Source organism: Populus trichocarpa, chromosome 6 (genome assembly GCF_000002775.5).
Source record: "Populus trichocarpa isolate Nisqually-1 chromosome 6, P.trichocarpa_v4.1, whole genome shotgun sequence".
NCBI classification, from domain to species: Eukaryota; Viridiplantae; Streptophyta; class Magnoliopsida; order Malpighiales; family Salicaceae; genus Populus; species Populus trichocarpa.
This window is the reverse complement of record NC_037290.2, coordinates 5,874,058-5,897,975: the sequence shown is the minus strand read 5'-3', so window position 1 is coordinate 5,897,975 and position 23,918 is coordinate 5,874,058. Positions and strand designations below refer to the sequence as shown.

General features: G+C 35.4%; 2 protein-coding genes across 7 annotated transcripts; both read left to right on the top strand.

Annotated features, from left to right (window-relative positions):
• The first annotated feature begins 1,906 nt into the window (after positions 1–1,906).
• On the top strand, positions 1,907–23,918 carry LOC7487228 (cycloartenol synthase). 4 transcript variants are annotated; one of them, XR_008059569.1, is made up of 20 exons: positions 1,907–2,053; positions 2,324–2,553; positions 2,730–2,915; positions 3,134–3,223; positions 3,837–4,031; positions 4,131–4,215; positions 4,702–4,868; positions 4,952–5,140; positions 5,415–5,528; positions 6,209–6,331; positions 6,446–6,568; positions 7,121–7,219; positions 7,611–7,667; positions 7,760–7,806; positions 7,933–8,076; positions 8,232–8,409; positions 8,637–8,717; positions 8,830–8,913; positions 8,990–9,183; positions 23,844–23,918. XR_008059569.1 is itself a non-coding variant. In XM_002308992.4 (19 exons), exons 2-19 carry the CDS (start codon positions 2,356–2,358, stop codon positions 9,098–9,100), a joined length of 2,271 nt encoding a protein of 756 aa, XP_002309028.2. In that variant the 5' UTR covers positions 1,907–2,053; positions 2,324–2,355; the 3' UTR covers positions 9,101–9,317. The 4 variants fall into 4 exon arrangements, 2 of the variants coding, with proteins under 2 accessions (XP_002309028.2, XP_024458371.1); XR_008059568.1 differs by having other exon boundaries at positions 8,990–9,201; positions 23,867–23,918; XM_002308992.4 differs by lacking the exon at positions 23,844–23,918 and having other exon boundaries at positions 8,990–9,317.
• LOC18099961 (cycloartenol synthase 2) lies at positions 1,911–23,918 on the top strand. 3 transcript variants are annotated; one of them, XM_052454100.1, is made up of 20 exons: positions 10,677–10,864; positions 10,958–11,088; positions 11,364–11,593; positions 11,770–11,955; positions 13,161–13,250; positions 17,695–17,889; positions 17,989–18,073; positions 19,341–19,507; positions 19,590–19,778; positions 20,056–20,169; positions 20,931–21,053; positions 21,163–21,289; positions 21,772–21,866; positions 22,264–22,320; positions 22,413–22,459; positions 22,600–22,743; positions 22,898–23,075; positions 23,302–23,382; positions 23,495–23,578; positions 23,657–23,918. In XM_052454100.1, the coding sequence occupies exons 3-20, from the start codon at positions 11,396–11,398 to the stop codon at positions 23,765–23,767; spliced, it is 2,271 nt and encodes a 756-aa protein (XP_052310060.1). In that variant the 5' UTR covers positions 10,677–10,864; positions 10,958–11,088; positions 11,364–11,395; the 3' UTR covers positions 23,768–23,918. The 3 variants fall into 3 exon arrangements, with proteins under 3 accessions (XP_052310059.1, XP_052310060.1, XP_052310061.1); XM_052454099.1 differs by lacking the exons at positions 10,677–10,864; positions 10,958–11,088 and adding an exon at positions 1,911–2,053; XM_052454101.1 differs by lacking the exon at positions 10,958–11,088.

Sequence of the window (23,918 nt, the reverse complement as noted above, 5' to 3'; positions counted from 1 at the left end):
GATAGGCAATCAAGAAACTCCTAGGATGAGGCATCCAACTAATTCAATTAGGGAATTAATTGAAGGGAAAAATTGGTATTTAGAGTCAATTTGACTAGAATTGAAAAAATTAAAAAAATTAATGATCAAAATAAAAAGAAGTTAAATTTTTAGGACCCAATTAACTCGATTAAGAGCTTAATTTAAAAAACAATTTGGGATCGATTTGATCAAAATTGCATGGATTGAAAATCTAAGAATCAAAGTGTAAAAGACACTAATATTGAAGGATGATTTTAAATGTCACCATGAGCTTAATTAATTGAAATCTTAAGAAATTAATTCAAAATTGACCAAATATAAAGGAATTAAGAGATTGAGAACTAAATAGAAAATAAAAGAAAAAGAAATGAATAGTAATACTGAATAAAGAAAAAGGAGAAAAAAAGGAAGTCATTAATAAAGAACATTATTTTTCAATCGTGTAAGATGTATGGGAAACACAAAAAAAACAAAAACATGCAAAAAAACAAAAGAAGCTTATTATTTTATATTAAAAGATAAGAAACACGTCATCCATCAATTATTTTTTTAAAAAATATAACATTTGCCGACATAGTTTAAGTGATTAGAAGTTCATTAAAAGTCATGGTTTTTTTTAGCCAAAACATGTTATTTTCAACTCGAATTCAAAACACTAAAAAAATACAATATACAACACTATGCAAATAACTCAAAAACCAGCTCAGAAACTCAAATTCAACTCACTTCCATATCCTCTCTCGACCCGACCTTTCCATGTGAATTTCGACCCCAAGCTCCTGCATAAATCCATCAACCACGATCCTGAACCCATTTTCCAAACCGAATGCATCGTCTAATATCCACAGGAACACCAATATCAATTTTCTCAGACTTTGAGAGGATCTCATTGAAATCTCCCATGACAATCCGAGGAGAGGAGATTGAATGGGGTAAGGTTCTGAGTTGCTCAAAGCATTCTCTCTTACTAGGATGGACATAAACCCCACTGTACAGTGCCAAGGCTCCCCACTCCCATCACTGGCAATTGCCTTCCCAGTAAGGTCTTTATATCAACGGTATCTACCCCGAGCTTCGACTCTAAAACTAGAATCAAACTTCAGCTGTTATATAACTGTATCTGCTCCTTTACTTGAGACCCTAGGCTCAACAATAGTAAAGATGTTAAACCTATACAATTCTTCTAAAATCATGCATGGCTGAGAAAAATTCATTGCTATTGGCTCCTCTACAATTCCAGTCATCGTGAGAAATAAAGAAAAAAAACAGGCAGCAATCCACTAGCTCGCCCTCTTTTCCACATCACCTATACTGGCGTCACCATCTGCTCCACTGGTATACCCGGCTTTTTCACTCATCGCCAATATCTGCTGTTTCTACTTCCAACCGGTCACTGGCCATACCGATATCTGGAGGGCGGGCTAGCTGGAGATTGTTACTGATCTACTTGAGCTCCATTAGACGTTTTCCATCTCCCAAATCAGCTCCTATAGCATCCATCATAGTACTCTCCCGAGCTTCCATACACGCCGGGTTTATTCCAGTATCAGACACGCCGGAGAATTATTAGCTGCTGGGTCAGATGAGAAACTACTCTTCCGGATGCGGGAGACGGGCTGGAATATGGAAACGGGCTTGCCAGGTGGACTGTGCTGAAATTTATTATCGGGCCTAAGCCCATTGTCGATATCCTTGCTTGCACTTGGCAAACCACTTGGGCCCGTATGATCCATTACATTCCTCCGATGATTGGATTTTTCTGGTTAAAGCCTTGTCTTTGGTACTTGATTTCTCCACTAACCTGGGCCCAAATACTCCTCTAAATTCTGATAGCAAGAAATGAGTCTGAATAATTGCATGGACACTTTCGTAATGTGCTGCTTTCTTTACATTTATTTAAGAACTTGATGAACCTGCCACCTTCGGTACATTCCAAAGAATAGCTCTTGCAATTACTTAATTTTCTCCTGCCGGCTACAGCTACAATCCTGTTCTCTCGATAGTTTTTCATCACTCAGAACACAGAGCACAGGTACAGTTATTTGCACAATATCATCATCACAATTCGCACTTATGCACTCCTGTCATGTATTCATGGCCACGATTGAATCATTCAACTTCGTTTTCTTTTCTTGAAAAACCTCATTTATCATACTATGCATCAGAAATACATAATTGAATCATTCCATTACATTCCCCTTGAAAAATACAGAGAACTATAACTGTTTTCTTTTATTCTCTCACAATTTGAGAGAGAGAGCTGGAAAATATCTATTAAAGGTTCGTATCGGTATACATGCAGGTTGCTCGGAGGGGTTTTGAGCTCGAAGAAGAATGTGGAAACTCAAGCTTTCGGAAGGCAATGATCCATGGCTTAAAAGTGTGAATAATCATGTTGGTAGACAATTTTGGGAGTTTGATCCTCATCTTGGAACTCCAGAAGAGCGAGCTCAAGTTGAAAATTATCGAAACGAGTTTACGAAAAGCCGTTTCCTAACGAAACACAGTTCTGATCTTCTGATGAGATTTCAGGTGACATTTATTCAGCTAATTAATTAAAAACGATTAGATTTTGTATCCACTGGATGCTCAATTACCTTGTTTTCAGCTTCTTTTACAATGCTACACAAGCATGTCTCATGTTGAAGTATTTCTTTTGTTTCACTCTTATTAATCCTGGTATTGACACCAAAATGCATTTGTGAAAGTTTGCGAGGGAAAATCCATGTGAGATGAAGCTGCCTATGGCGAAAGTAAGAAGTGAAGAAGAAATCACAAAGGAAGTGGTGGATACCACATTGAGAAGAAGCTTGAGATTCTATTCAACTCTACAGGCCGAGGATGGATTCTGGCCTGGTGATTATGGTGGCCCTATGTTTCTTCTACCAGGCCTGGTAGGTTCTTCTTCAACATCCACTCATCTCTGTATAGATATCAATTTGATGCTTTTCAAGCGAAAAGCATATTGCAACACAAACAAACAATCACTAAATTAAAATTAACATTATTATGCAGTACCTATCATGAACTATGAATTCACAAACAAACAAATTAATGACAAATAAATAAATAAATAACTGACTGATTATATATGTTCCTTTCAAGTATATAGGTGATTTGTTTATACGTGACGGGTGCCTTGAATACAATTCTGCATAATCAGCATCGACAAGAGATGTGTCGTTATCTCTATAACCATCAGGTATACATCTCTATCTCTATCTCTTCGTCTTCTTCTTCTTCTTCTTCTTCTTTAATTAGTATCATATATATTTATATATAATAAAACAATGAATATTATTATTCACTTCTAGCTAACTAACACAATAATTGATAATTTAATAAATAATTAATGAACTTGATTTGATCCTTAAACTTTTTTTATTTCCAAAAGCAAAATGACCTTTTTTTAATTTAATTATTGGGTTTAGAAGATGAGTTTATTAATATTAAGCCTGTGAATTGCTCCGAACATGCGTACCGCATCAATTATGAAGAATTAAATGAAAATATTGTCAAGTAGAACTAGGTATAAATACGTAGTAATATTAGTGTATTTTTTCTATTTTATACGTACATATAATGGCTAAAAAATAGTATTAATTCTAATTTCTTACCTTTTTCTCAATAATCATTTATTCAAAACTTATTATTCAAGGAGCTTTTAAATCATGATAAAAAAATATTGAAGTCTTGAAGTAGTTTTTGTGATTGTCTGCCAAACCATTTCATCTTAATTTGTCTGCTTCTTTTGTGTTAATGTTACATGCGTGATTTCTCAATATTTGATCTTCGTTGAAAATTAATGAGGACAGAACGTAGATGGAGGGTGGGGATTGCATATAGAAGGTTCAAGCACAATGTTTTGCACAGTTCTCTCTTATGTCACGCTCAGATTGCTTGGGGAGGAAATGGATGGTGGCGATGGTAGCATGGGGAAAGCTAGGAAATGGGTTCTTGACCATGGCGGAGCTACTCACATTCCATCATGGGGAAAGATGTGGCTTTCAGTAAGAATTCCATGCAGTTCTTCTCTTTGATTAGCAAGGATTATATATATTTATCACTTTGTCCTTGTGTTGACATGCCTCAATAAATAAAATCTGTAGGTGCTTGGAGTATATGAATGGAGTGGGAACAATCCATTACTGCCGGAGTTATGGCTTCTTCCTTACCTTTTTCCGGCACACCCAGGTTCCCTTTTTATGCTTTGTGTGCAAAAATTATCACCAATATAAGACTTCTTTTAATTATTAAAATACGAGCTAGTTAAATAGACTTATTCTAAACACCCACCATGGCATATTGCGTCCATAATACATTCACTCATTACTTCATCCTAGCTATATGCTGGCTAATTGGTCGGATTGGATAAATTTATTTTTCAGTAAAAAGTAAAAAAAATAAATATTCCATTTTATTTTATTTTTTCAGTAAAAGGTAAACAATAATGACCTCACCACTGAAAAACCCAATTCAACTTTTGTTTTTTAAATAATTAATGTCATTTTATTTTATTTTTAAAAAAATTTAAAAGATATCATTTTAAATGATCACGTTAACTCATGTTATTTACCCAACTCATGGCTCACGCCTTGAGCTGGTTTTTCCTGCTTGAATTTAATTACTTTGAGAAAACCTATTTATGCATGAAATAAGATGATAGAAATGAAATTGCAGGAAGGTTGTGGTGTCACTGTCGGATGGTATATCTCCCCATGTCATATTTATATGGAAAGAAGTTCGTGTGTTCGACTACCTCCCTTGTTCTATCGATTAGAAGAGAGATTTATACTATTCCCTATCACCAGATTGATTGGGACCAGACCAGGAATCTCTGTGCCAAGGTATAATCTTTGAAGCATCAAAAAAATCGATTTTGCACTGTTTTTTTTTTTCATATTGCTAATATCACAGCATTGTCTCGTAGGAAGACTTGTACTACCCTCATCCCCTATTGCAAGACATTGTATGGGCTTGCATTCACAAGGCTGTGGAGCCTCTTTTTACAAGATGGCCACTCTCTAAGCTTAGACAAAGGGCTCTAGATTCTGTAATGCAACGTGTCCATTACGAGGATGAAACCACTCAATATGTTTGCCTTGGACCTGTAAACAAGGTATGCAAATGGTGCTTCTTGTTTTTTATAGTAAGAACAAGTAATTTCTCATCATTCTCGTCGTGTTATAAGCCATTTTAGACCCGCAAGAAGGTGCAGATACAGATGGATTCAGTAAGCAGTGACATGCACGCTAATGCATTTGTTAATCTTGTGTAATCTCAATTTAGCATTACTGATAGAAAAAGAAAGAAGAAACATGACTTTTGATGCTAATGTTTGAGATTTTAAAAGTTTGAGACTGTTCGCACAACTTGTTGTCAATGGAGAGCAGGTATTAAACATGCTTTGCTGTTGGGTGGAGGATCCAAATTCAGAAGCATACAAGTGCCACCTTGCCAGAATTAATGATTATTTGTGGGTAGCAGAGGATGGCATGAAAATGCAGGTACCTTAATATCAACGTTAATTTGAATATATAAATATAATTTTTTGTAGAATATTGTGGCTAAACGGTATGTGTTGTTGCTCCTTGCTCTAATGATCTTGTTTCTATAGCATACCTCACATGTAAAAGAAAAATCAACATACATTACTTTTTTTTTTTTGTTAGAAGATAGACTTAAAAGATATAAATTGAGGCAATGATCAATCATCTAGTTTCAAAATAATTTATTATCTATTATAATATTATTTTTCAGACTTACTTAATTTTTTATTATCGATAGCACAATTAAAAATAAATAACAAATTAAAAATCACTCGATTTTTTATGTGAAATCAAACAATAAAAATAACTCGGTTTTTTTTCTTACAATTTCAGTTCTTATGATTAAGTTCATTTTGACATCCAACATGTTCTGGTTTCAAGGAGTGCTCCAAAGAATTTGACCTAACAAGGATGTTTTGAATTTTTTAATGACACCCTTTTTGTCAAATTCGTTCAATTTTCCCGTTAATTTCACTATAATAATTCTATCATTTTATAAATGATATTGATAATATTTTGATATTTTACAAGGCCGAGTTGACTGGATATGCTATGTTCTCTGCTTCACTGTATTCACGAAACCTTGTCATACTTGAGAAATATGAGGTACTAACTTGGGTGTCAAATCTTGTTAACAGGGCTATAATGGTTCTCAATTGTGGGATGTTTCATTTGCTGTTCAAGCAATCCTTGCTACCAATTTTGCTGATGAATTTGCTCCAATGCTTAAGAAAGCACACAATTTCATGAAAAACACGCAGGTACCACTAATCCAAGATTCTTGTGTCAATATGTATAACCAAGCAAATCGCAATTGCGACTTAATTATCCTATAATATTGGATTTCTTTAATTTAAATCCATTTTGGTGTGAAGATGAGGACGAACAGCTCTGATGATTTTAACGATTGGAATCGGCACATTTCTAAGGGAGCATGGCCGTTCTCCACCCCCGACAACGGCTGGCCAGTATCCGATTGTACTGCAGAGGGCTTAAAGGTAAGTAATATTTTGAGTTGATCCATAAAGCAAGATTACATTTCCTGTTAAAATCCTAAAACAACTCAATACAAAGAAATAGGACCTAAGAACTCAACTTAGAAATCATCAAAAATTAATTTCAAGAGTATTATTAATCTTTTGAAATTAAGCTATACGTTATATTCTAGCATTATATATTGAAAATAAAATTAAACTAAGATTTCTTGCATCCAGAGGCATCCAGACTTCCAGATTCAGTCAACAAAATTACTTTCTAGTTAGAATAGGTGTCTTGTTCAGTTTAATTTTTTATTTTTCTAGAGTACCTATAAATAGACTTGTAATTAGAATTATAAAAAGTAGAGTATAGCAGAGAAAAATTCAGAGAGAAACACTTAATAAAGCATACCTTCATCTCAATCTCTTCTTATTCTTTAGTTTTGCAATTCAGCATTACTGTCCAGAACAAGCCTCTGCACTTTTTTTGTTCTAACAATTGGCGATCCAACATTATATATATGATCTTCACCTAGCTAGAATGCTAATATTTATGAACAAAATGGTTTGCAGGCAGGAATCTTATTATCTCGGTTGCCATCAGATATGGTGGGAGAAGCGATCCCAGCAGATTGGTTCTATGATGCTGTTAACGTGATTTTATCTCTGCAGGTATCACTTTTAGGCTTAATATATATAAGATTGATACATACATTTATATATCCAAGCATGAACCACCACCCATACACGTACAATTATCTTAGGTTGCAGGGATTGTTACTAACATAAATGAGATCTCACCTCACATATAGAGAGGCGGGGAAATCTTGGATATCTGTTTGTTAATGCGTTTGAAACTGAATTTCAAAGTGTTCTTGGACTGATTTTTTTCTAAATCTAAACGCATTTTTACAAAAACATCTGCACTTTATCACCAAACACGCCAAATAAAAGATGAGTGTTTGATTTTCTTGACAGGGATATTTGCTGAATAGTACTCTTATTTTATTAAGCAATTAAATCTGCATATTATAAACCTTATCAATGTACATTGACATTTCAGAATAAAAATGGAGGTTTCGCATCGTACGAGCTGACAAGATCATACGCATGGTTAGAGGTAAAGCATTGATCTTTCTCTTCCATTTCGTTTACAATGGCTGAATTGTGAATGTTCTATAAAGGTTTTAGCGCACTTTTCTTAAATTGCAGATGCTCAATCCAGCTGAAACATTTGGAAACATCATGATTGACTATCAGTAAGATAATAGATTCTCGTTGTTCTTACTTAGAATATTCTCTCTGTTACAGTTAGTAGGGTACGACTATGAATGTCTTGGTGACCTTACTTTGGCTCTCGGCTATATATATATATATATGTTTAGGTATGTGGAATGCACTTCTGCAGTAATTCAAGGACTCAAATCCTTCAAGAAATCTTACCCAGGACATCGAAAGAAAGAAATAGAAGCATGTATGGTGAAGGCAATTGACTTCATTGAGCGCACACAACAACCTGATGGTTCATGGTATGTTTTCTGCTGAAAGTTCCTTCTGCATTAATATCATGTTTTCAGGCTGAGGCCTAGAACCACAGGAAGCTGTAAAAACTTTGAAACTCTGTAAAACAAAATAGAAAAAAGGGGTCCAGGGTAATGATTCTAAAGTAGTCTGCTTCACACAGGTATGGATCTTGGGGAGTCTGCTTCACGTATGGAACATGGTTTGGAATAAAGGGGCTTGTAGCTGGTGGAAGGACCTATCAAAACAGCAGTAGTATTCGGATAGCCTGTGAATTCTTGCTATCGAAACAGCTTGTTTCAGGTGGTTGGGGTGAGAGCTATCTTTCAAGTCAAGATAAGGTAACTCCTTTTAACATTTTGTGCTCAAAATTCTTCCATCGTGCAAGCCACTCTATTTTTATTTTGTCTTCTCTCTTGTTAAGAACTGAATTTGATTCCAAGTAAAATAAAGAACAATTAAAATCAAGGTCTTAAGTTGTCATCCATCGATCCCTCGGTACTAAACAATGAAGATCTGTCATAACTTATTTTCTGTCATAACTTCCCGTTTATGTGTGAATACATAGGTGTACACAAATTTAGGTGGTGGTAAATCACACCTTGTAAACACTGGATGGGCGATGCTGGCTCTTATTGAAGCTGGACAGGTGAAGAACATGGTTTGAGATCATCTCTTTAATCAGAAAATAACCGTATAGAAGGGAAATCATGGTGAAGTTTAATGTTAACATTCATTGTTGTTACCTTGTGCTGTACCAGGCCGAAAGAGATCCGAGCCCGTTGCATCGTGCAGCCAAGTTGTTGATTAATTCAGCAATGGAAACTGGAGAGTTCCCACAGCAAGTAAATCTCCTGCTTTTAGTGCCCCATTGTATCATTATCATTAATGGAACTAGCATATGCTGACTCTGTCTTGTAGGAAATCATGGGAGTCTTCAACAAGAACTGTATGATTAGTTACTCTGCCTACAGAAACATCTTCCCTATTTGGGCCCTCGGAGAGTATCGCAATCGCGTGTTGCTGCAGTAAAAACTGTTGCGTGTAAATGCTCCTGTAAAACAAGCAATAATGGAATGTGTCAATTGCCGCAGAAGAAACTATCCTGTGCTAAATTTCGTAAAATAGCATTATTAGCTGATTGTAGTATATATGACAAGTTCTTAATTTGAAAATCACATTTTCCCATTTTGGTTTCGATGAGTCAACTTTGTAACTTATTTTCTAATAAAAGTTCTTTAAAGTAAAATATTGATATTATTAAAATAAATTATAGATAAATAAAAAATTAATCTTCAAAAACTCTTCCGTTTGTGTATTTTAAAGAAATTTATCTACCTAGGAAAAGAAACTCTTCTTTACCTTAATATTCAATGTTTTCTCCTCTAGTTTGAACTCTATTTAGGCTTTCTATTTTCTTTTAATGTAGAGTCTAGATTTGGTCTTTATAAAAAAAAAATTTTAGTCTAAAGAAAAAAATTATTTGATATATTCATGTATATAGTATATTCCTTTGAATTAAATAATTTAATCTATATTTTTTGTTTAATTTATATATCTAGCTTTATGAGTTTTAAATTTTTAAGTTTGCTAGAAGCATTTATTTTAAAATTAATAGTGTAACCTCTAAACTAGTTTGTAAGATCATGCCGTTCATTTTAATTTTTAAACTAGTTAGCATAGTTTTTGTATTTTTTATCGTTAAATTATTTAGTTTTTGTGGTTATTTCATGTTTATATTATTTGTATTTTGCTTGTTTTTTGAAAAGTTTTTTTTTTTAAAATCTTTAGCTATCATACAGAATTATCATAATTTTAAATCAAGAAACAAGTTAATTAATTTCGAGGTTTTCACCGTACTTTGGTGCATGGTAAAAAACTTGAGAATTTCAAGAACTTTAAAAAAGTAACAAAATAAATAATTGTTTATAATAATAATAAAGCTACACTAAGAAGTCAATTTCTTTGAGCTGAGAAAGGTTAAAAACAAATTCTGCGAGCGCGAGACTAATAGCACCCGAACAACATATATGACAAAATATATGGTTGCACACTTACCATGAAATCAATTTAATTAAGGATATGTTTGTTTTGTATAAAATATTTTATGGAAAATATTTTTTTATATTTTTTTATGTTTATTTTTTGAGAAATACTTTTTTTTTTAAAAAAATTCATATTTGTTTTCCATGAAATATTTTATAGGAAAATTGATCAATGAAAAATATTTTACAATTAATCTTTAAACTTGGTTCATTGCTGGAAAATAATTTTAACTCGTGAAATTCTGTAAAATATTTTATAAATAGTAATTTATTTACAATATAATTCAACTATCATCACTTTCATCTCGTTGTCACTATCAACATCTCATCACCACCTTCTTTTTAATTACCATCATAATCACTTCACTACTATTTCTTTCATCATCATCATGTCACCACACCACTTCCTTCATCATTATCATGTCGCCGTCATTAGCATCACCGCCACCTCATTACTGTCATCTAACCACCACCACCTTCTTCGTTACTAACATCATTATTACCTCATCATTATCATTGATAAATATTTACATATTTCAAACCAAAAAGTATTGAAAAATATTTTTTATGTAAAATATTTTACATCCATAAAGATGAACATGAACTCAGTTCATGCAAGCATGTTAGAGCATGAGGTTGCCACCAATATTGAACCAAACGACTGATGGTGATTTTCAAGTCACGATAGCAATCAAGCATCAAAATGTTTCAGCAGGGAACCTTCCAAGTAAGAGTAAGCGAATCTTACAAGGTACTAACAACCGTATTAATTTCATAAGCACAATAATATTAAATGACAGCAAGACATGATTCTGAATAGTTGCTTTCTTTACGTTTATTTAAGAACTCGATGAACCTGCTACCTTCGGTACATTCCAAAGAATAGCTCTTGTAATTTCTTAATTTTCTCCTGCCGGCTACAGCTACAATCCTGTTCTCTCGATAGTTTTTCATCGCTCAGAACACAGAGCACAGGTACAGTTATTTGCACAATATCATCATCACAATTCGCACTTATGCACTCCTGTCATGTATTCATGGCCACGATTGAATCATTCAACTTCGTTTTCTTTTCTTGAAAAACCTCATTTATCATACTATGCATCAGAAATACATAATTGAATCATTCCATTACATTCCCCTTGAAAAATACAGAGAACTATAACCGTTTTCTTTTATTCTCTCACAATTTGAGAGAGAGATAGCTGGAAAATATCTATTAAAGGTAATTCGTATCGGTATACATGCAGGTTGTTCGGAGGGGTTTTGAGCTCGAAGAAGAATGTGGAAACTCAAGCTTTCGGAAGGCAATGACCCATGGCTTAAAAGTGTGAATAATCATGTTGGTAGACAATTTTGGGAGTTTGATCCTCATCTTGGAACTCCAGAAGAGCGAGCTCAAGTTGAAAATTATCGAAACGAGTTTACGAAAAGCCGTTTCCTAACGAAACACAGTTCTGATCTTCTGATGAGATTTCAGGTGACATTTATTCAGCTAATTAATTAAATACGATTAGATTTTTTATCCACTGGATGCTCAATTACCTTGTTTTCAGCTTCTTTTACAATGCTACACAAGCATGTCTCATGTTGAAGTATTTCTTTTGTTTCACTCTTATTAATCCTGGAATTGACACCAAAATGCATTTGTGAAAGTTTGCGAGGGAAAATCCATGTGAGATGAAGCTGCCTATGGCGAAAGTAAGAAGTGAAGAAGAAATCACAAAGGAAGTGGTGGATACCACATTGAGAAGAAGCTTGAGATTCTATTCAACTCTACAGGCCGAGGATGGATTCTGGCCTGGTGATTATGGTGGCCCTATGTTTCTTCTACCAGGCTTGGTAGGTTCTTCTTCAACATCCACTCATCTCTGTAAAAATGTTTTTTTTTCTTTTCTCGCAAAATATAAACTCGAACATAAATAGAATAAGCAATATTAACTAATCTTTCTTCCTAGTTCAGCTAATGAAAAAACAGAGAAGATATTTATCATATTAGGTAAATTGAAATAAATGATTTTGCAATAAATAATTACGATTTCATTTCATCAGCTTAGTGGGTGGTTGATTTCATTTCATCAGCTTAGTGGGTGGTTAGAGTGTTTAATGCTGATTACACCAGCTAGCATGCTCAAAAGTAAATCACTTTTTTAACTTTAATTCCATTGTAATCTCCCTGCTGATGGAGACTTAATTAATACCAAACATAGATAATTAACATCTAGTTGAAATAGTATAATTTTCTATTTTAATATTGATTAATATATGAATGTGTCTGTATCCTCTTAACACATAAAGTTTTATATTTAATCTTAAGGGTTGTAGTTTAACTGTTCAAGTTCTAGATTTGTTTTTTAAAAATCATTAGTTTAAGTTTTACAAATCTCAGGACAACTAGAGACTTACATAGTTATTAACTTCAGGACCCGTAGAATTAGTTGAGGTATACAAAAGTTGGCCGGGCACTGATGTAAATAAAAAAAATATTTTTTTTTTATGGTTGAGATTATGTTATGCTTTTGTTCCGGCCTTATCTTGCAAGAGAGACGACCCGTGAACGTCTAATAAGTATTAATAAAAATATATATTGAAATAAAATTTTTATGTATTTGATATCATTACATCAAAATCTAAAAAAAATATCAATTTGATGCTTTTCATTCGAAAAGCGTATTGCAACACAAACAAACAATCACTAAGCCAACTTGAAACATTTTGTAGGGACAAGAAAACTAAATAATATTTTGAAATCATTAAGTAAACTTAAACAACAACGACACTTTTTTAATTAGAACAAAATTAATATTATTAGGCAGTACCTATCATTAACTTTTAAAGAAATTAATGACAAAGATGTTAATTGAACATATAATAAATAAATAAATAAATAAATAACTGACTGATTATGTTCCTTTCAAGTATAATAACAAGACCTAATAATTAACCAGTAATAATTTATTGAAACTCGCTATATATAATAATTTCGATGGCCATCAACACAATATATATATATAGTCAATTCTATTAAAATCCATGTATGTGTACAGGTGATTTGTTTATACGTGACGGGTGCCTTGAATACAATTCTGCATAATCAGCATCGACAAGAGATGTGTCGTTATCTCTATAACCATCAGGTATACATCTCTATCTCTATCTCTTCGTCTTTGTTTTCTTCTTCTTCTTCTTCTTCTTGTTGGGGATTCCGGCTCCCCCATGCGCGGACCGGTGGTGTTCTGATTGTTGCCCATTGGAGGCTAAGCACACTGACTCAATATTTTACGTGGTTCGGCAAATCGCCTATATCCACGGGAGAGAGTCATTGTATTAGAGATAGAGAAAGGATTACAACACAATACATGGAGGAGGAGGATCACATCCACTCAAACTCAACTCCCAGCTCACACACTCTGCTGCATATAGCAGCAGGGCTGCTGCCCATGGCAGCAGCTCCTCTTTCTCTCTTCTTCTCATCACTTCACTCTCACACACTCTCACATTTTTCTCTCAAATATAAGCCTCCTTTATAGGCATTTCATGGTCAACATGGAGGGGCCAATAGCCTTAAAGCATGGCATGAATTGTGGCACAATTCATGCTTCCACTTGCTTAGTGGTGAGGTATTGCCACAAATGGCAATATCCTAACAATCACCCCCTTTGCCATTTGTGTGGGCAATTGTCCTCTTGCTTCTTCAGCACAAGCTTGCATTCTGCAGCTCTTCTAAGCTTTCATTCTGAGAGCGTCTTTAACACAACATTCCCCTTCGAGCGTATCAACCATGCTCGGTCCGGAATGATTTTTCAAGCCTTACACCAAGGCTTACAACACCCCCTCAAACAAATATTTCCAAGTGCGACAAGTCATTTAGTATTTCAATGTGATCACAAGCTCACCACTCTTCCAAGAGTCTACTCATCCAGGAGTTACGCCTGCCCTCTGTTCCACCCTAGGAACCACGCCTTACTTCTCCGTGAGTCTCTCGCTCTTAGTCGTAAGAGTCCAAGGTAGCTCTCCACCTTTAACCATGAGGGCAGGCCCATTAAAGGTTGATCCATATCTGTCTTCATACTCTGAGTATTACAATGCCATTACCGAGCTCACCACCTTGACAAGAGTCAACTCGTTCCCGGAACCTGCACATGCCCTCTGCTCCTTCATAGCAGCCGCGTCTTAATGCTCCACAAATCACCCACTTATTGTCCAAGGCAAATGTCTTCTAGCTCATTGATCTTTAGCATGGGGGCAATATCCATGAAAGTCAATCCTGCATTTGTCTCCATACTCATCATAGCCACTTCATTGGCTATACACATGTCTACTCATATCTAGCCATTACATTGGCTCTGGGGCGTTCTGAACTGGGCTCATATTGTGGCCCTCACACCTTCTCCTTAGGTGTCTCCGCTCATCGTCATGCGGCGGTCTGAAATGGGGCTCCTATCGCAGCCCTCACACCTTCTCTAAGGCGTCTTCGCTCGTTGTCATGGGGTGGTCTGATCTTGGGCTCATATCAAGGCCCTCACACCTTCTCTAAGGCGTCTTCGCCCGTTGTCATAGGGTGGTCTGATCTTGGGCTCATATCAAGGCCCTCACACCTTCTCTAAGGCGTCTTCGCCCGTTGTCATGGGGCGGTCGCATCCTCCTTCAGCTGAGATGCTTCAAAGTGGCTCCAAAATTCTCTACCGCCATGTGCACTATGGGAGAGATTACTGCCACTGACTACATAGAAAGAGAAAGTTGCGGTATACTCCTCGCAATCCTCCACCTTGATTTCTATGTTTGGAGCTTCTACACCTTTCTGCTTGACAGCTCCACCTACACCAACTCTCTTTGGTGTCTTCGCCTTTCATCATAGGCGGTCGCCTTTTATCACAGGCGTTTGCACCCCCTCAATTAGGTGCCTCTGCAACAGCTCTCTTTCCATCCTTGCATGCATTGGAAAGGTCGTACAAACTTTAACAGTCTCTGCTCTGAGCTTCATCTGGGAACACTTCTTCTCCTTGCACCTGTTGTCTCATTACGGTACCTCATTGGATCCTATGAGTACTCATGCACAATCTCTATGTGCCCTCGTGCAATTTCTGTTCTTCAGATTTCTCCTTATTCCTTGCTTATGTTTGACAGCAGCTCATCCTGTCATAACACTTGTCCAAGTCAAAATAGGGTGTCAATCTTTATCCTCTTGCTGTATTTCTCTTCCATTATCAGGGTCTTCATCAATTCTCCCCTCGAGAAATCACAGTCACCGAATCTAACTTCTTTGGAGAAATCATCACTCCATCAGATCCTTGAACATACGGAACCCAATTGTTCCCTTGTGCCGTCATCCTGCTAGTCTTCAACCGTTTCATTACAAACTGCTATATATACGAAAATAGTACCGTATGGATAATCCTTCCACTAAGCAAGTTCCAGGAAAGATTGGAGGGGTCACACTGGTCCCACTTAAAACCCAATCTCCTAGACAGAACTTCTTAGGCCATATCTATCCATCGTACTGTCTTTCCGTATATACAACCATTTGCTAGCTTTGTTGCGGCTTTCCTTTACAAGTGATCTGAAAATACTGGTTTAACACATGATTTCTCAACATCTGGCAAGACTACCAGTTCTTAGATTCGTCAAGATTGGTCTTCATCAATTTCCACTCTTCACCTCAAATTGTCCATATGATCGGGTGTCCAGAGTGTCCCAATTTTGCCTTCCCTCAAGGCAATTAAAATTCTCCCCACTTAGTAGTTCAGCACATGTAATTGGGTAAACATGTGCACCTTCTTCTTCTTCATTTCCATCGACCACCACGATGACCTTTAGATGCCTCCTCATCGGGCAATCTCTTTTGTTAATTCACCACTGTCATTTTTTGTCTCAAATTTCAACGATCGGACCGTACCATTGCATCCGGAACGATCAAATTAGCTGGAAAAAATTCTGAAATCGTCCAAATCGCATTTCAGATGGCTAAGATTTGATCAAAACAATTCTGGCCTAATCAACGGCCTAGATTCAATCTCAGATCCGGTTGCACGTAGACTCCGCTGCACAGAATCTTCTCCCTCGACTCGCGGCTCGGCTCAGCTCAACTTGGCTCGGCGCGGCTCGAGTCTGATGACATGGCAGGTGGGTCCCAAGGTGCTGACGTGTCTGATGACTGGTCGCTGACATGGCACGCTGACTGTGCATGATGATGTCACACTTACATCAGGCTGACGTCATCCTGGGCATGCCTACTGTGCATGCTGATGTCACTATTACGTCATGCTGACGTCATCATTATCCGGGTCAATCAAATGGGTCGGGTCAACTGGTATTCGGGTCGGGTCAGCCCATCCGGGCGAAGAAGACGCGTGGCACGCGTGTGGCGCGACTGTGTGCGTGGGCCAGCCAACCCGCCGGCGCGTGCGGCCGTTTCTGACGTCCGATTTCGACTCGGTTTTCAACATTGACTTCGTCTCTTCCTCCTCTACACAGTGGTATGGTCAAAACACAATTTTGACAACTTTTATTTTTGAGCAAAAATCAAACACCCCTTTAAACCATGTGCTTTTATACCAATTGTTGGGGATTCCGGCTCCCCCATGCGCGGACCGGTGGTGTTCTGATTGTTGCCCATTGGAGGCTAAGCACACTGACTCAATATTTTACGTGGTTCGGCAAATCACCTACATCCACAGGAGAGAGTCATTGTATTAGAGATAGAGAAAGGATTACAACATAATACATGGAGGAGGAGGATCACATCCACTCAAACTCAACTCCCAGCTCACACACTCTGTTGCATATAGCAGCAGGGCTGCTGCCCATTGCAGCAGCTCCTCTTTCTCTCTTCTTCTCGTCACTTCACTCTCACACACTCTCACATTTTGCTCTCAAATATAAGCCTCCTTTATAGGCATTTCATGGTCAACATGGAGGGGCCAATAGCCTTAAAGCATGGCATGAATTGTGGCACAATTCATGCTTCCACTTGCTTAGTGGTGGGGTATTGCCACAAATGGCAATATCCTAACACTTCTTTAATTAGTATCATATATATTTATATATAATAAAACAATGAATATTATTATTCACTTCTAGCTAACTAACACAATGATTGATAATTTAATAAATAATTAATTAACTTGATTTGATTCTTAAACTTTTTTTATTTTCAAAAGCAAAATGACCTTTTTTTAATTTAATTATTGGGTTTAGAAGATGAGTTTATTAATATTAAGCCTGTGAATTGCTCCGAACATGCGTACCGCATCAATTATGAAGAATTAAATGAAAATATTGTCAAGTAGAACTAGGTATAAATACGTAGTAATATTAGTGTATTTTTTCTATTTTATACGTACATATAATGGCAAAAAAATAGTATTAATTCTAATTTCTTACCTTTTTCTCAATAATCATTTATTCAAAACTTATTATTCAAGGAGCTTTTAAATCATGATAAAAAAATATTGAAGTCTTGAAGTAGTTTTTGTGATTGTCTGCCAAACCATTTCATCTTAATTTGTCTGCTTCTTTTGTGTTAATGTTACATGCGTGATTTCTCAATATTTGATCTTCGTTGATAATTAATGAGGACAGAACGTAGATGGAGGGTGGGGATTGCATATAGAAGGTTCAAGCACAATGTTTTGCACAGTTCTCTCTTATGTCACCCTCAGATTGCTTGGGGAGGAAATGGATGGTGGCGATGGTAGCATGGGGAAAGCTAGGAAATGGGTTCTTGACCATGGCGGAGCTACTCACATTCCATCATGGGGAAAGATGTGGCTTTCAGTAAGAATTCCATGCAGTTCTTCTCTTTGATTAGCAAGGATTATATATATTTATCACTTTGTCCTTGTGTTGACATGCCTCAATAAATAAAATCTGTAGGTGCTTGGAGTATATGAATGGAGTGGGAACAATCCATTACTACCGGAGTTATGGCTTCTTCCTTACCTTTTTCCGGCACACCCAGGTTCCCTTTTTATGCTTTGTGTGCAAAAATTATCACCAATATAAGACTTCTTTTAATTATTAAAATACGAGCTAATTAAATAGGCTATTCTAAACACCCACCATGGCATATTGCGTCCATAATACATTCACTCATTACTTCATCCTAGCTATATATGCTGGCTAATTGGTCAGATTGGATAAATTTATTTTTCAGTAAAAAGTAAAAAAAAAATTGAATATAAAGGCTTTTCCAATGTGTTTTTAGCAATAAAATAAATTCTCAATTAAAAATAAAAAACTTATACATACGTCTAATTAAATAAATACTGAATGATAAAACTAAAAATACATGAGCTTAAAAAAATTAAAAGAAAGAGCCAAGCAAACCCGAATAAATCTCTTAAACCTGAGTTAATCTCTAAAACTCGGAACTCATGAAATCTTAGACTCGAGCTTAATCAAGAAGTTCAACTCTCAACAAATTAATGTTGAAGGATGAAATTGAGAAAAAAATCAACTTAAAAAAATCTTCAAAGTTCAGAAAAATATCAATCAAAAGAATGAGAATTAAATCTGATTGAGAAAAACATTTAAGGAGGATAAAATTCTAAAAAAAATCAATTTAAAAATTATCTTAAATAAAACAATAACAATCAAAAGAATAAAGAACAAACTTTAAAAAAATAAAAGGGGATGAAATTAAAAAAGAATTTTAATTTTATAAATTATTTTAAATTAAAAAAAATAGTAATAAAAAGAATAGAGACTGAATATTAAAGAATAACAAATTAAAGGGCTGCTCTGAAATTTTAAAAGAATAGAAGTGATAATTGAGGAGAAGGGAAAAAAAAAAAAAAAAAAAAAGACTAGCAGCACTGAACCAAATAGCATTTCCCTGCATCCCTTTCCAGCTATTAATTTAGACTTAAACAGAATTAGAGGAAGTGACAAAACAAATCTAAAATCTCAAGGACCCGATTGCTCTTTTCAAAACCACAAGGTTCAAATGTGGCTGAATCATCAAACAATAGGGACCTCAACACTGAAAAAACCCAATCTAACTTCTTATTTTTATTTATTTTTATCAAAATAATGTCATTTTTTAAAGATTTAAAAAACATTATTTTAAATGATTAGGTTAACTCATGTTACTAACCCAACTCATGACTTACACCTTGAGCTAGTTCTTCATATCCCGGCTTGAATTTAATAACTTTGAAAAAAATCTATTTATGCATGAAATGTACTTGCATATTATTATTAAGACGCTAGAAATGAAATTGCAGGAAGGTTATGGTGTCAGTGTCGGATGGTATATCTCCCAATGTCATATTTATATGGAAAGAAGTTCGTGTGTTCGACTACCTCCCTTGTTCTATCGATTAGAAGAGAGATTTATACTATTCCCTATCACCAGATTGATTGGGACCAGACCAGGAATCTCTGTGCCAAGGTATAATCTTTGAAGCATCAAAAAAATCGATTTTGCACTGTTTTGTTTTCATATTTGCTAACATCACAGCACTGTCTCGTAGGAAGACTTGTACTACCCCCATTCCCTATTGCAAGACATTGTATGGGCTTGCATTCACAAGGCTGTGGAGCCTCTCCTTACAAGATGGCCATTCTCTAAGCTTAGACAAAGGGCTCTAGACTCTGTAATGCAACGTGTCCATTATGAGGACGAAACCACTCAATATGTTTGCCTTGGACCAGTAAACAAGGTATGCTAATGGTGCTTCTTGTTTTTGATAGTAAGAACAAGTAATTTCTCATCATTCTCGTCGTGTTATAAGCCATTTTAGACCCGCAGGAAGGTGCAGATACAGATGGATTCATGAGTAAGCAGTGACATGCAAGCTAATGCATTTGTTATTCTTGTGTAATCTCAGTTTAGCATGACTGATAGAAAAAGAAAGAAGAAACATGACTTTTGATGCTAATGTTTGAGATTTTAGAAGTTTGAGACTGTTCGCACAACTTGTTGTCAATGGAGAGCAGGTACTAAACATGCTTTGCTGTTGGGTGGAGGATCCAAATTCAGAAGCATACAAGTGCCACCTTGCCAGAATTAATGATTATTTGTGGGTAGCAGAGGATGGCATGAAAATGCAGGTACCTTAATATCAACGTTAATTTGAATATATAAATATAATTTTTTGTAGAATATTGTGGCTAAACGGTATGTGTTGTTGCTCCTTGCTCTAATGATCTTGTTTCTATAGCATACCTCACATGTAAAAGAAAAATCAACATACATTACTTTTTTTTTGTTAGAAGATAGACTTAAAAGATATAAATTGAGGCAACGATCAATCATTTAGTTTTAAAATAATTTATTGTCTATTATATATTATTTTTCAGACTTACTCAATTTTTTATTATCGATAGCACAATTAAAAATAAATAACAAATTAAAAATCACTCAATTTTTATGTGATATGAAAAAAAGAATAACAAATTCATCAGCTAACAAGTGTACAAGATATTTTAAACTGTTCAGCTTTTTATGTAAACTCAAACAATAAAAATCACTCAGTTTCTTTTCTTACAATTTTAATTTTTATGATTGAGCTTATTTTGACCCTAAACATGTTTTAGTTTTAAAAATTGCTTTAAAGAATTTAATATTTTCAGAAAAGGATGTTTTGTTACATGATAATTTAACCTTTTATCAAATTCGTTCAATTTTCCCGTTGAGGGTTAATTTCATTATAATAATTCTATCATTTTATAAATGATATTGATAATATTTTGATATTTTACAAGGCCGAGTTGACTGGATATGCTATGTTCTCTGCTTCACTGTATTCACGAAACCTTGTCATTCTTGAAAAATATGAGATAGTAACTTGGGTGTCAAATCTTGTTAACAGGGCTATAATGGTTCTCAATTGTGGGATGTTTCATTTGCTGTTCAAGCAATCCTTGCTACCAATTTTGCTGATGAATTTGCTCCAATGCTTAAGAAAGCACACAATTTCTTGAAAAACACACAGGTACCACTAATCCAAGATTCTTGTGTCAATTAACCAAGCAAATCGCAATTGCGACTTAATTATCCTATAATATTGGATTTCTTTAATTTAAATCCATTTTGATGTGAAGATGAGGACGAACAGCTCTGATGATTTTAACGATTGGAATCGGCACATTTCTAAGGGAGCATGGCCGTTCTCCACCCTCGACAACGGTTGGCCAGTATCCGATTGTACCGCAGAGGGCTTAAAGGCAAGTAATATTTTGAGTTGATCCATAAAGCAAGATTACATTTCCTGTTAAAATCCTAAAACAACTTAAGACAAAGAAATAGGACCTAAGAACTCAAATTAGAAATCATCAAAAATTAATTTCAAGAGTATTATTAATCTTTTGAAATTAAACTATACGTTATATTCTAGCATTATATGTTGAAAATAAAATTAAACTAAGATTTCTTGCATCCAGAGGCATCCGGACTTCTGGATTGAGTTTGCATAATTACTTTCCTAGTTAGAATAGATTTATAGTTAGAATAGAAAAATTCAGAGAGAAACACTTAATAAAGCATACCTTCATCTCAATCTCTTCTTATTCTTTAGTTTTGCAATTCAGCATTACTGTCCAGAACAAGTCTCTGCACTTTTTTTCTTCTAACAATTGGCGATCCAACATTATATATATGATCTTTACCTAGCTAGAATGCTAATATTTATGAACAAAATGGTTTGCAGGCAGGAATCTTATTATCTCGGTTGCCATCAGATATGGTGGGAGAAGCGATACCAGCAGATTGGTTCTATGATGCTGTTAACGTGATTTTATCTCTGCAGGTATCACTTTTAAGCTTAATATATATAAGATTGATATATACGTTTATATATCCAAGCATGAACCACCCATACACGTACAATTATCTTAGGTTGCAGGGATTCTTACTAGCATAAATGAGATCTGATCACCCCACATATAGAGAGGCGGGGAAATCTTGGATATCTGTTTGTTAATGCGTTTGAAACTGAATTTCAAAGTGTTCTTGAACTGATGTCTTTCTAAATCTAAACGCATTTTTACAAAAACATCTGCACTTTATCACCAAACACGCTAAATAAAAGATGAGTGTTTGATTTTTTTGACAGGGATATTTGCCGAATTAGAATAGTACTCTTACTTTATTAAGCAATTAAATCTGCATATTATAAACCTTACAAATGTATATTTACATTTCAGAATAATAATGGAGGTTTTGCATCGTATGAGCTGACAAGATCATACGCATGGTTAGAGGTAAAGCATTGATCTTTCTCTTCCATTTCGTTTACAATGGCTGAATTGTGAATATTCTATAAAAGTTTTAGCGCACTTTTCTTAAATTGCAGATACTCAATCCAGCTGAAACATTTGGAAACATCATGATTGACTATCAGTAAGATAATAGATTCTCGTTGTTCTTACTTAGAATATTCTCTCTGTTACAGTTAGTAGGGTACGACTATGAATGTCTTGGTGACCTTCCTTTGGCTCTCGGCTATATATATATATATATATATATATATATATGTTTAGGTATGTGGAATGCACTTCTGCAGTTATTCAAGGACTCAAATCCTTCAAGAAATCTTACCCAGGACATCGAAAGAAAGAAATAGAAGCATGTATGGTGAAGGCAATTGACTTCATTGAGCGCACACAACAACCTGATGGTTCATGGTATGTTTTCTGCTGAAAGTTCCTTCTGCATGAATAGCATGTTTTCAGGCTGAGGCCTAGAACCACAGGAAGCTGTAAAAACTTTGAAACTCTGTAAAACAAAATAGAAAAAAGGGGTCCAGGTAATGATTCTAAAGTAGTCTGCTTCACACAGGTATGGATCTTGGGGAGTCTGCTTCACGTATGGAACATGGTTTGGAATAAAGGGGCTTGTAGCTGGTGGAAGGACCTATCAAAACAGCAGTAGTATTCGGATAGCCTGTGAATTCTTGCTATCGAAACAGCTTGTTTCAGGTGGTTGGGGTGAGAGCTATCTTTCAAGTCAAGATAAGGTAACTCCTTTTAACATTTTGTGCTCAAAATTCTTCCATCGTGCAACCACTCTATTTTTATTTTGTCTTCTCTCTTGTTAAGAACTGAATTTGATTCCAAGTAAAATAAAGAACAATTAAAATTAAGGTCTTAAGTTGTCATCCATCGATCCCTCGGTACTAAACAATGAAGATCTGTCATAACTTATTTTCTGTCATAACTTCCCGTTTATGTGTGAATACATAGGTGTACACAAATTTAGGTGGTGGTAAATCACATCTTGTAAACACTGGATGGGCGATGCTGGCTCTTATTGAAGCTGGACAGGTGAAGAACATGGTTTGAGATCATCTCTTTAATCAGAAAATAACCGTATAGAAGGAAAATCATGGTGAAGTTTAATGTTAACATTCATTGTTGTTACCTTGTGCTGTACCAGGCCGGAAGAGATCCGAGCCCGTTGCATCGTGCAGCCAAGTTGTTGATTAATTCAGCAATGGAAACTGGAGAGTTCCCGCAGCAAGTAAATCTCCTGCTTTTAGTGCCCCATTGTATCATTATCATTAATGGAACTAGCATATGCTGACTCTATGTCTTGTAGGAAATCATGGGAGTCTTCAACAAGAACTGTATGATTAGTTACTCTGCCTACAGAAACATCTTCCCTATTTGGGCCCTCGGAGAGTATCGCAATCGCGTGTTGCTGCAGTAAAAACTGTTGTGTGTATTTTACAACACAAGCAATAATGGAATGCGTCAATTGCCGCAGAAGAAACTATCCTGTGCTAAATTTCGTAAAATAGCATTATTAGCTGATTGTAGTATATATGACAAGTTCTTAATTTGAAAATCACATTTTCCCA